At 42.9% G+C, this 13,431-nt stretch overlaps 1 protein-coding gene across 1 annotated transcript in view; it reads right to left on the bottom strand.

Moving 5' to 3' along the window:
- The window catches only part of RIOK1 (RIO kinase 1), a 28,777-nt gene that overhangs the window by 13,447 nt on the left and 1,899 nt on the right, over positions 1–13,431 (bottom strand). Inside the window, exons 2-7 of the mRNA XM_002714161.5 lie at positions 11,009–11,216; positions 9,505–9,595; positions 7,487–7,556; positions 6,358–6,400; positions 1,006–1,098; positions 42–154 (exon numbers count right to left, since the gene is read on the bottom strand). Of these exons, the coding sequence (XP_002714207.2) occupies positions 42–154; positions 1,006–1,098; positions 6,358–6,400; positions 7,487–7,556; positions 9,505–9,595; positions 11,009–11,216 (618 nt within the window). The remainder of the gene's footprint in view (positions 1–41; positions 155–1,005; positions 1,099–6,357; positions 6,401–7,486; positions 7,557–9,504; positions 9,596–11,008; positions 11,217–13,431) is intronic.

A 13,431-nucleotide genomic window follows, 5' to 3' on the forward strand; every position in this document is an offset into this window, starting at 1 on the left:
AACAGAAATTAGATGAACAGGAAAAAAAAGTCTGTGCTCACCTGAATTCCCCACTTACATATTTATCCCGATCTTTGAACACCAAAATGGAAGTTTTATAGATTTTGATTGCTCTGCTCTCTCCATTTGCTGTGCTAGCATGGTATACATTAGCCTATTTTGAGTTAAAAAAAAAAAAATGAAGACTGTGTTAAATAACCATTAATGGTTTCATTTTTTCCAATCTATTTGATTTTAACTTCAAATGTCAAGTGAACTAACATGGCTAAACATATCACTATCTTTTGAAGTGAATTAAAATATAAAATATTATATCAAAAAGTACAGTAAATATGTCTCCAAAGTATCGTCAAAGTCCTAATGATAGACCACGTCCACGACGGTGGTCCCAGAAGACTGCACTGTGGCCACCCTAGCTTGCACACGGGCAGATGTGATCTGCGTCAAAAGCAGGAGACAGTGTTTGCAGTCAGTGTCACTTCTCAGAGTGCATCCAACTGCTGCGTGAGACCTGACTGCACACAGACTGTAAAATACAGCAGAAACACACTCAGAACTTAACATGACATTCTTACATACACTAATTTCCACACAATGAGTTGCTAAATTAAACACCACCATGTCTTTCTCTATAGGCATGTACGAAGAAAAAAACAACAAAACAAGACTCACTGACTCACAGAGATGAGATCGTAAACCCCTTCCCCTGTGAGTAACTTTAAAAACGAGGGTTCAGGCCCACAATAATCTGACCATCTAAGCTGACTGCTGGCCACAACCAGGTAGGCCCCATGACACAATGCAGTAATTGTAGTGAAAAGGGATGGTCACATACACAGCTCTCGACTACTCACAAAGCCAGTTTCTGAAACATGCAGTGAACTATCTTGACTTATGCATGGCTTTGTTTTCCTTTTCTTTAAAGGCACAATTTGTTACTAAATGCCTTAAATTAATTTGGATCTGAAATAAGGAAACATGAAAATACTCCAAAGAAAAGCTTACTTCTTTTCCTGTGCTAATACAGCCATTAATCTCTGATATGATCCCTCTGGTCAACATCTTGAATAAAATCATTCTTGTTCTGGGATCCAAAACCTAAAAGGAAATGCAAAGTAGTAAGTTTAAAAAGCTAACACCGAATCTGGCTCATTCATGACAATAAGCTGAAGGGCTTACCTGTACTACATTAACTTGGTCGACTAAGTGAGATTTGCTATTATGATGTTTTCTGCTTTTTAAGATTTATTTATTTTATTTGAAAGGCAAAGTTACAGAGAGAGAGAAAAGTCTTCTATCTGCTGGTTTACTCCCTAAATGGGTGCAATGGCTGGGGCTGGCCTAGATTGAAGCCAGGACCGTGGATCTCCATCTGGGTCTCCCACATGGGTGCAGGAGCCCAAGCACTTATGCCATTTTCCATTGCTTTCCCAGGTGCCTTAGCAGGGAGCTGGATCAGAAGTGGAGGAGCCAGGATTTGAACCAGTGCTCACATGGGATGCTGGCACTGCTGACAGTAGCTTAATCTGCTGTGCCACAATGCTGGCTCCCTATGGTCTTTTTATTCACTCTAATTTTTAGTAAATAAAATGTGAGGTAAAGGCCAAAGGAACCAGAGGAAACAAATCAGTAAGTTTACCCAGTCATGGTAATCATGGTGCTGTGGGCCGGTGCTGTGGGGCAGCAGTAATGGTAATCAAAGGTCACCTAGACGGGGCTGATACTGAGGCACAGTGGGTTAAAGCCCTGGCCTGAAGTGCCGGCATCCCATATGGGCGCTGGTTCAAGTCCCGGCTGCTCCACTTCCCATCCAGCTCTCTGCTGTGGCCTGGGAAAGCAGTAGAAGATGGCCCAAGTCCTTGGGCCACTTGCACCCACATGGGAGACCCAAAGGAAGCTCCTGGCTCCTGACTTTGGATTGGCTCAGCTCCGGCCATTGCAGCCATCTGGGGAGTGAACCAGTGGATGGAAGACTTCTCTCTCTGCCTCTCTCTGTAACTCTTTCTAATAAATAAAACAAACCTTTAAAAAAGGAAAGAAGGAAACTAGGAGCACTTTATAAAAGTTCACCTAGTCAAGGGCAGCAGTAACTGACTCTAGGCCAATGCTAGTTGATAGACATATAATTCAAACCACATAATCAATTTTACTTTTTCTAGTCTCTTCATTAAAACTAAAAACAGGTGAAATTATTTTATTTGATCCAATATAGCTAAAACATTCTAATTTCAACATAAAATCAATAAGTCATTAGATATTTAACACTTTTTAAAACTAAGTCTTCAAATATAGTGTATATTTTATATACAGTTTGTCTCAATTCAGAATAGCCACAACTAAAGTGCTAAATAACAACCATATCAGACAAGCATTTTTTTAAACATTTATTCTATTTATTTGAAAGGCAGAATGACAGAGAAGGAGGACGAGACAAAGAGAGCAATCTTCCATCCACTGGTTCTCTCCCCAGATAGCTGCAACAGCCAGGTTTGGGCCAGGGTGAAACCAGGAGCCAAGACTTAATCCTGGTCTCCTAACTAGGTGACAGGGGTCATCATCCACTGCCTTCCCAGGCCCAATTAGCAGGGAACTGCATCAGAGTGGAGCAGCTGGGACTTGAACCAGTACCCCAAAATGGGATGCTAACGTAAGCAGCAGCTGAGCCTGCTGTGCTACAATGCTGTCCCCTAGACAAGCAGCTTCAAATGAGAGGTCAGCATCCTATGGCTCACGGCCAAAGCTAGACCACATCCTGCAAGGTAAGCATGATCTCCATGTTTAAAAAGTTGCTAAAAAAAAAAAAAAAAGAATATTTACCTATATGTGACCTAGAATTCTAAATGATCTCTTATTTGGCCACTCCCCGCCCCCCCCCCCAAGATTTGTTTATTTGAAAGGCAGAGTTACAGGGATGTTGGAGGGGGCAACACAGAAAGAAATTGTTCAACTATTGATTCACTCCTCATATGGCCACAACAGCCAGGGCTGGGCCAGGCTGAAACCAGGAGCCAGGAGCTTTGTTTCGGTCTCCTCTGTAGGTGCAGGGGCCCAAGGACCTGGACCACCTGTTGCTGCTTTTCCAGGTCCATTAGCAGGGAGCTGGGATAGAAGTGGAGCAGCCAGGACAGTCACCAGTGCCCATATGCGATGCTGGTGTTGCAGGCAGTGACTTAACCCGCTATGCCACAACACCATCCTTTATTTGGCTCTTTAAGCAAGGAGTCTACGTACCCCTAAAGATGAATATATTAAGGCTTTCCTTCAGTCACAGACTCAACCTTGAGTAAAAAAGGATTTCAAGGTCCTCTAAAAAAAGAAGGTGATGAATTTGAGGTCCACCCTTGCTCCTCTCCGAAGCTGATGCGCTCAGATGCGTGTCTGAGACAGCTCTTCATGAAATGAGGCAGTGTCAGCTGACCAAGCCTGATTCAATTCTAGGGTCTTTCTGCTGACAAGGTGGGAGAGGCCATGCCAAAACCTAAAGATAATGTACACAAAGAATCTTGGGACACTATAAAACCACAACCATTTCAACTAAGAGAATTAAAGGCAAGCAGGTGGGCATTTGGAGCAGTGGCTGTCACTGCTGGGGACACCCACATTCCCCATCAGAGTGCCTGGCTCAAGTCTTGGTTACACAGTTTTTTGATGCAGCTTTCTGCTAATGTGCACCCTGCAAGTGATGGTTCAAGTACATGGGTCCCTGCCACCAACGTGGAAGACATGGATCGAGTTTCAGGCTCCTGACTTCAGCCTGGCCCAGCCTGGCTGTTGTGAGAAGTCAGAAAGCAGATCTTTGTCTTTCAAAAAAAAAAAAATAAATAAAAATAAAAACGATTTTGAAAAAGGCAAGTGAGTGAATAGGCAGGGATTTCCATTCCTTCTCAATTTCACAGGTAAATAAAGAGGGAGAACAAGCTGGGTGTGTACAGGAATCTAGGTAGACACTTGCACGTTTGAAATATTGGTAGGGCCAGGGCCGGCACTGTGGTGTGGTGGGTAAAGCTGCCACCTGCAGTGCTGGTATTCCCATATGGGTGCTGGTTCGAGTCCCAGCTGCTCCACTTCCAATCCAGCTCCCTGTTATAGCCTGGAAAAGCAGTAGAAGATGGCCCAAGTCCTTGGGCCCCTGCAACCGCGTGGGAGACCTGGCTCCAGGTTGGCGCAGCTCCGGCCGTTGCGACCAATTGAGGAGTGAACCAACAGATGGAAAACTTCTCTCTCTCTCTCTCTCTCTGCCTCTCCTTCTCTCTGTGTAACTCTGACTTTCAAATAAATAAATAAATCTTTAAAAAAGAAAATAAATATTGTGGTGTTGCAGGTAAAGCTGCCATCTGCTATGCTGGCATCCCATATGGTTGTTGGCTTGAGACCCAGCTGCTCCACTTCTGATCCAGCTCCCTGCTAATGTGTCTAGGAAAGCAGCAGAGGATGGCCCCAGTGCTTGGGCCCCTGTGACCCACATTGGAGACCTGAAGAAGTTTCTGGCTCCAGGCTTTGACCTGGCCCAACCACAGGCCATTGAATGAACCAGTGGATAGAAAAGCTCCATTTCAAACAAATAAATAAATCATTAAATTTAAAAAAAAAAAGAGAGAGAGAGGGGGCTGCTGTTGTGGCATAGCAGGTTAAACTGCCACTTGCAATGCCAGCATTCCATATAGGAACCAGTCCAACCAGTTTGAAACCTGACTGCTCCACTTCTAATCCAGCTCCCTGCTAATGCCGCTGGGAAAGCAGTAAAAGATGGTCCAAGTGCTTGGGTCCCTGCAGCCATGTGGGAGATCCAGAAGAAGCTCTGGGGCCCTGGCTTTGGCCTGGCACAACCCTGGCAGTTACAGCCACCTGGGGAGTGAACCAGCAGATGGAAGATCTCTGTCTGTCTCTCCCTCTCTAACTCTGCCTTTCAAATAAATAAAAATGCATCTTTAAAAAAGATGTATCTTTAAAAAATATTGGTATTTAAGAAACATTGGTAGTTAGGACAGGTAAGGGGCACAGGAAGAAGTAACACATCAAATGGCTCAAATACAAATAGAAAAATGAAAAAGTTAGAGAGATGTGTCTATTTTTTAAAAGACAACTTAAGAGCTGGGTCTTTGGCTTAGGATTTAAGACACCTGCATTGTGTCTTAGAGTGCTTTGGTTAGAGTCCTGGTTCTGCTCCCGATTCCAGATTCTCAAATGAAACAGGATGCCAGTTAAGATGACCGTATCCCCGTGTTGGAGTGTCTAGGTTCAATGCTCAACTCTGGCTCCTGACACCAAGTTCCTGGTAATGCAGACCCAGGAAAGCAGTGGTGATGGCTCAAGTAACAAGTTCTCGCCACCCATGTGGGACATCTAGACTGAATTCCCAAGTCTTGGCCCAGCCCAAGCCACCACAGGCATTTGGGGAATCAATTAGCAGATAGGAGCATGAGTTATCTCCCAAATAAACTTCAATAAATATATAGATAGATAAGACAGCAAGCTTATGACTCAATCAAGTTAAACATTCCAGCATCCAAAATTCCTGCCTTGGTTATTTTACGATTGCTGAAAAGTTAAGGCTGCCTCATCTCTCTCAGCTGGACCATATTTTGTTTCCAATCTCAGAAACAAATCACACAAAACAAATGAGAGGACAATAAAGACACAGACCCCAGACCCTACTCCTACCTGCAGTAGATTCTTTACCTGTACGAACGGTCTGGGACCTAGGTTAGGTGCTAACCTTTAGGGAGAAGGTGGATGATAGAGGGGTGCTTATTCAGGAACCACAGGTGGGAGAGGCTACTGCCCACCTGTGTGTGTGTGAAGTATGCGTGGGCAGAGAAAGGGGCGATGTCATAACTGTCACTTCTTCTACATCGACCCCTGGCCAATGCCAACATTCAGTGACATCCCTCTGTAAATGGGAAAACCAGGGGCCAACTTCTCCCCATTCTGGAGTAGAAAGAATACAACAGGCGCAATTTCCAAACAAAGAAAAGGATTTCTAACTGGAAATCTGAAGGCACTGCCTGTCTCTCTCACTCTCAGTCCCATACACCTGCCTATGGCAGATACTCAACTTGTCTTCTGGAAAGTTCTCAAAGTCCCTACAGACCTTGCTTAGGAGAGATCCTGGGTCTACTCACTCCCATACTCCCTCCAAGAAGAGGAAGGCACTGCCTGATGAATTCACTGGGCCATGGACACTGCCTGATCTACCAACAGCCTACCCATCTCCGCGATGAAAACTGTCAAAAGCAGTGATTTATACAGCAGCAATTTTACATAACATTGGCAGTAAGCAAGGAGGTGAAAGCAAAGTATAATCCAGAGAAAAGAAAGAGTAATCAAAAATAAGCTTGCAACACTTTTATATGGTACCTGTTCTACTGTCGCTCTGTCTGCCTTATCCTTGATGCGATACCTAACCAGAAAAAAAATAAAAACAGCTGACATATATTCAAGATTCTGAGAAGCCAAGATAAAAAGCTGCTAAATACATAATTATTTCTTGAAAATTCCTAAATGGATACTGTTTTTTAGTAACAGATGTCATAAGTTGATTGTAGATTCTTTACTCGGAAGCTTCCTTCATTTCTCCAGAATATGGAATTCATTTTGTAGGGCAAAAGGAGTATATATGTACTAAGAAAAAGAGAAAAGTCTCTCCATATTCCAGAAACATAAATAATAGCTAGAGTAGAGCTATGCTAGAGAAATACTGTCCCTCAAATCTTCATTTTGGCATAGCTCAGAACTAAAATCAGTTGTAAGACATTGTCTTTAGAGTCATTTTCTACAAAGACACACATTTCTATCATTTCAAGAAAGCCTTCAAATACAGACTCTGGTTTGCTTAAGCTTACACACTGGGGGGCTCAGTCTAGCACACTAGCCTAAACTAATGATGATTGAAGCATAAAAATTTAAAAGACACTACAGTGAAACAAGTGATTATGACTGTTTCTCAAAAAGCTGGCATCTCTTGGGCAAAGCAATAAATCAGGATAAACTGATTTTTAAGTTCAATACTAAACTGCCAATTGTATTATCTTAGTGTTACTTTCTATAGTATCTGAGTAATAATAGTAAAGTTACTGACATACAAAAAAAGTCAGGCAGATCTTAAACAACTGACTTTGAGAACAGTTATAGTTTTTAGACTTCTCTTTAATTTTTAAAAATACTTCGCGGAAGGAAACAATTTTTAATAAATTTTAAAGAGGGAACATTTTCACAGTTAGTTTGAAGATGAAAGCATTCAATATAAATTGGAATCTACAGTTCCCCTCATGAGAGCATAAGTGTGAATTCACAAGATTCCGGTTTCAGCACCTATTTCTTAAGAAGACTCATTCAATATTTCCCATTTACAAAGACTACATTAGCTACCTCCATTTAAGATCAAAGGACACAAATGAATATCCTTTGCAGAAGAGTTATGACCTGGATGCTACTTGGTCCAGAATTGGTGCCTCGCATGCATGCTGATGATTAAAACATTACTTACATATCTGCTTCCTTCTGTCTAGACTTCTCAGTGACTTTATTTATGACAGCGTCAGTAACATACAGCTTATCTGAAAATACAAAAGACGCACCATGTAAACAATACATAAGACAAAACGGACATAAGTCTTTCTGAATAGGACTCCCTCTTTCTGCCCTTCCGTATTTTCTTAACTGTTGAGTCATAGCTAGATTTCAGTAACCGGAAAAAATGTAATGTACTTAAAGGTAAGCACTATGTTGTATTGTTTCATAAGTTTAAGTTACTGTTACTTTCACTGCTACTGTTGTAACTGTTGAGCCACAGAATTCAAGATATGGAATCCCTCGTCTATCACTCATCTATAAAAAAGGATGAAATCTTGTTATGTGGAACAGTATGGATGGGCTTAGGGCCATTATGTTAAGTGACACAAGCTAAGCACAGAAAGGCAAATATCAAGATCTCACTCATGTGGAGTCCAAGAAAAAACTGATCTCACAGAATTAAAACTATACTGGTTACTCCCAGATGCTGGGGAGGAAGCGGGGAGGGAGGGCTGGTGGGGAAAGACTAATTGAGGAATACTAGGTTACTGCTAGAAGGGAGTGAGGAGTTCTGGGGTTCCAGCGCACAGGAGGGTAGAGACAGGTAATGTTAACTTATGGTACATTTTTCTGTTAAAAAAAAAAGTCTAGATGATTTTTGGATGTTTTCACTATAAAGAAACGTTAAATGCTTGAAAGCATAAATATCTGGATATTACACACTGTATGTATGTAATGAAACATGAAACATCATAAAGGACCCCATTACCATGTACAATTTAAAAAAGGGAAATCCCTCAAAACTACATCCACATGTTAAATTTCATGTAATATTTTGAATAACTAATATAGACAATATAACTGCCTGGATTCCAAATTTAATTCTACTTCAAGTCACAGGCCCAGGACAGCAGTGATGACCCCAAAATACTGACTCATTAACTCAGTGTTTACTGACCCCTTACATGAGACAGTGTGAGGTTCACAACGAAAATATGACCTTGCATTTTGAAGGTTCATATCAATAGTCTAATAGTCTCATTCACCAGCTCTCTGATTCACACCCTTAAAAGTCTCCAGTAAAATGAAATGCTATATTCAATACTCTAGTATTTTCAACACCCTACTCCAAGGTGCTCCCACCACAAAGGCTAAAACAAGACAGTAACTTGAAAGGGCATCCGTAAATTCATATTCTTATGGCAGGTGATCAAAGAACAGACCTAAGAAGGGTTCAGGCACGTCTTCTCCTGAAGCCATGTTTTTAAATAAATCTTTTCTCCAGGAGTTATTACTGAGTCAGTACCATTTGAATACACCCTTTCTTGATCTAACAAAACTGTGTAATGCACGGCTTCTCAGAATGTTGAGCCTATGGGCCTCAGGGATCTGCTCATTGCTCTGTGCACTGGCTTGAGGCACCTCCTCGTTTTCTGAACGCCATTGTGGACATCAGTGGTCCCCGCAGTGTCATGTTCCATGATGGACACCTGAACTCCATCGTTCAGCCTGATTTGCCCCTGAAAATTGCCAGCAGCACCCCTAGACTTATTTTAGCCACTCGGCTGCATTCCTTGAAGCAGCCGCTCCAAACGTGGATGGAGCTTCCGGCACCGACCTCACCAGATGACACGCACTTCCCACAGAAGTCAGGCATCCCTTCACAGCTTAGAGCACGTGAATGCCGCGACGCGCGGCGCTGGGAGTGTGCGCACCACTGCGAAAGTTCGCACTCTGCTCTTTTTGGATTATTACTTCCCTATACAAGTATGTATCCAGAATGTTAATGCTTTCAACTTCATATTTTCAGCAAAGTGTTTTTCATTTAAAAAAGTCGGTAGGGGCCAATAAACAAAGACTTCTTTATTAAATTTGAGGTGAAGGAAAAGCTAAAGTAAGAAATTTCTCATGAAACACAGTCTGAGTATGACATGGAAAAAAAAAAAAGAAATTCTTCATAACCTTGTGAGGTAATGCGTTTAATACACTCACCTAAATTAATTTTATTCTCAAATTTCCGTAAGACTTTGTCAGCTGGAGTAGACATTTTGGCTGCAGTGCAATGGGCAGTCTGTCGATTTGCCTAGAAGAAGTAAGTTCCGGAGTTTCAGGCAACTGGCTGTAAACACAAGCCTACGGCTCAACATCATGTTTTTCCTCAGTTCACAGCTAGCTACTGAGCTTCAGGACTTAGAGGAACACCCTAAAGAAAGGTAAGAACCAATCACATCTGCTCAAGAGATTTTTTACAGGCATTTGAAATAGAAGGTTACGCTACTGGCCAGAACCCTCTATGATCTGCTTTTTCACTTCTCTACATTGTATTCCTCATTATTGCAAATAACAAATGTGTTTCTTTAATTGGACTAGGTTATAGATTTGAAATTTGAGAATGTTCATTTATTTCCAAAGTAGATAACAAAGAGCTAAGAACAACATTAAACTGATTCTAAGAATTTCATTTTGGGCCCAATATCTCAAAAATGGGAAAGATTAAATATGAGGTTCAGTACTTAGACTTGTGCAAACAAACTTCAGGAAAAAAGTTTAATTCATATAATACATGTTGATGGTATAAACCATAGGCAGAATTTTAATCACTATAATCGCAGCACTCAATGTTTAATGTTAATGTTTAAAAACACACACTTCATCTTTCCCACCAGTGATCACACTGAAATCGCTCAAATTCTTATCAACATAACAATGGAGGAATTACCAAAACAAGACCACAAGTAATGTGAAATTTCTTTGGTTACTTTTAAAATGTCGCATTCTGGTTTATGTGGCAGCTGTTTGAACAGTCAAAGGAATGCTGTTGAGTTATTCTTCCCCTCCTCAATCTTCCAGCAGCTTTCTGCACATGCTACCCCTCGGCTCTGCGTGCTCAGGCCGCACTGAGGGCTTCCAGCGTCAGCCGCAGGCCCTACGCAGTTTGGTAACTTGTTTTTGCACGTGGCCGATGATGGCAGGTTATGAACGTACTTCCATCTTCCTAATATAGCCCTCCACTGCAACATACTTTATGGCTGCAAAACACTGCTCAGTCCTGTGGCAAATTTATTCAAAGCAGTCCAGGAACTCACTCTCATAAGTCTTAGCACACTCCTACAAGAACTGCTGGCCAAAGCACTTGTGGGCTTTTATCACACCGCACTTTATCTTTCACACTGTACCTATTTACATGACCATCAATCATATAGCTTGTGTCTGTCAGCAGCAACCTGCCTATGTGTACCCTTTCCTAATTGAGCTAACTTTTAAGTTCATAATCTATGACACCTTAAATAACTTTCTACATGGACCGATTATGGAAGAATTCCCATCACGGAATTCTCAGAAATTCGGAAAGGACAGAGAATGAAAATCCATGAAGGCTGGAGCTACAGAATGATATAACCTTTCAATTACTCAATTCTAGAACCATAAAGCCTTTTGAAGACAGAGTGGACACGAGTGGACGACAGGAAGACATACAGGACCATTTATAGAATACCTGTGGGTTGTTCCCGCCACTCCAGCCATTTCCCCTGGTGAGCCGGCCCACTCCATCATCCCATTCCCAGTCACTGTCGTCTTCATCAAAGTCCTCGTCCTCTTCATCTTCTAGCTCACCTTCGCCCTTCTCCGCAACCACATGACCTTCAAAGTCTTCAGACAGAGCGCCACCTTCCCCTTTGACTGTCTTCAAGTCTGGGTTCTCACTAGAAATAAGGGTTTGGCATGTTTGTACGTCCTCTAATTGGGCTCAGATACATTTCTCTATGAGACAATAGATGAAACACACATTGATAAACTTTACACTTCCCCCTACAATGTACCCCCAATAGGCTCCATGGTCTTGATGCCAGTGTCTCCCGTCTCCCAGTTCTGTGGCTCACTCTCCATGCCCCAGTCCTAGCAGGGAGGAAGTATGCATTGTTTTACTTTCTGCTGAATGGACCCACTCTAATCAGCACCCCAGGTCTAATTCTAGGAAAACCATTCACAGGGCTGCTAGGAGAGAGGGAAAAAAATAAAGCTTCCCCACAAAGTTTGGGAATAAGTCTATAGCAGCCGTACCTTGATCTCAATGCTACTTTGCAACTCAACACACTAGATCAAGATTAGTGTTATATAAAGAACTTCAGATCACCACTGCACACAAAGAGGGGGAATGGTGAACACCGGGGGGAAACCATGAATCCACAGCCCAGTATTACAAACGAGTCACGTGGGGACTGAGAGACAGTCTAGGGTAAAGGGAGCACAACTAACAGGATTTTTTTCTTTTTTCCCATATGAGAATTCAGACTAAGTGTCACTGGCTTTTTTTAGCTTCTCAAGACAGGCTAGCACTGTGGATTTTCTGAAAATATTCCACTTAATTGGCATTGTGAATTTTTATAAAACACTGTATCAAACAAGTTCAACAGAGGTACTACAAGCTTTGACTTCTCACGAAGAGAAATGAAGACAGAAATGACACAACTGATGATAGGCACTGCCAGCTTAAAAAGTCAGGCATGCGTTCAAGTAAATTCAGGCATCAATCCCAATTAATCAATTGATTTTAACTGGGAGGGCTCCCAATCCCCAAGGAGGGGGTGGGCCAGAGCAAACAATCACACCACACTTGCTGCTTCCTAGGATGTCACAGAACTACCCACACGCTGACCCTTGAGCTGTCAAGAACCAGAAGTGGCATGTCAAATTAACGGCAGGCGGTTAGCCAGGTAACCCTGTCCACCGCAGGATGCTTAGTAGCATCTCTGTCCTCTGCCCACAGATGCCACCACCCCTAGCTGTGACAACACAAGTCCTCCGGGGGGAAGTGGAGGTGGCACAACCACCCGCAGGGCAGCACAGCGGGCCTCTGCTCCCGACATCCTGTGAGGCTAATGAATGAGCGTACTGTCACCACTCTCTGTTCTTCACCAGCCCAGCGGGGTGATTCTCTCTTCCCACTTCACTTCTCTGAGACCTCTGTCCGCTGATCTGTAACCACAAAACTGGAATGCCCAATCTCCTCTCTCTGGCTAACCCTACCCAGCCCACTATCACTTGCTCAGGGATATCTGCCCATTCTTCACCCACATCTCCTTTGGACCGGTGACCTGATTATCTAATATCAGTTTTCTCTGCCAGAGTGCAAGCTCTGTGTTAGGATAACGTTTACCAACGTATCCACACCACCTAACACTAGATCTCACATGTAGAAAGAGGTCAACACACATTTACTGGGGCCAGCGCTGTGGAGTAGCCGGTTAAGGGGCCGGCTGCAACACCAGCATATCTTATGGGAGCTCCTTTCTGATCCAGCTCCCTGCGGATGCACCTGGGGAAGCAGTAGAAGTTGGCCCAAGTGCTTGGGCCCCTGCAGCCACATGGGAGACCCAGAAAAAGATCCTGGCCCACCCTGGCCTTTGCAGCCATCTGGGAAGTGAACCAGTGGATGGAAGATCTCTCTCTGTAATTCTACCTTTCAAATAAATAAATCTTTAAATATATATATATATATTTACTGTAAAAATTCCTAATTGATTAATAAATCTTTACCTTAAAGTATAAATGGTTTTCCTGGAATTCCAAAGTAACTCTTAATACATTTCATTTTGTTTTTAAAGAATTATTTATTTGAACACAGAGTGACTGAAAAAGAGGGAGACACAGATCTTTCATCCGCTGGTTCACTCTCCAAATGGCCACAACAGCCAGGGCAGGACCAGGCCACAGCCAGGCGTCAGGAACCCCATCTGGGTCTCCCACATGGGTGCAGGGACCCAGGCACTGGCCCATCTTCCACTGCTTTCGCAGCGCAGCAGCAGGGAGCTGGGTGAGAAGTGCAGCAGCTGGGACCCTCACTGGTAAGGGAAGCTGTGCACAGCGCCGGCCCCCGGTTTGTTTCTAATATAGGGGTCTCCTCTTTCCTCTTTTCCA

Source organism: Oryctolagus cuniculus, chromosome 5, assembly GCF_964237555.1.
Source record: "Oryctolagus cuniculus chromosome 5, mOryCun1.1, whole genome shotgun sequence".
NCBI lineage: Eukaryota > Metazoa > Chordata > Mammalia > Lagomorpha > Leporidae > Oryctolagus > Oryctolagus cuniculus.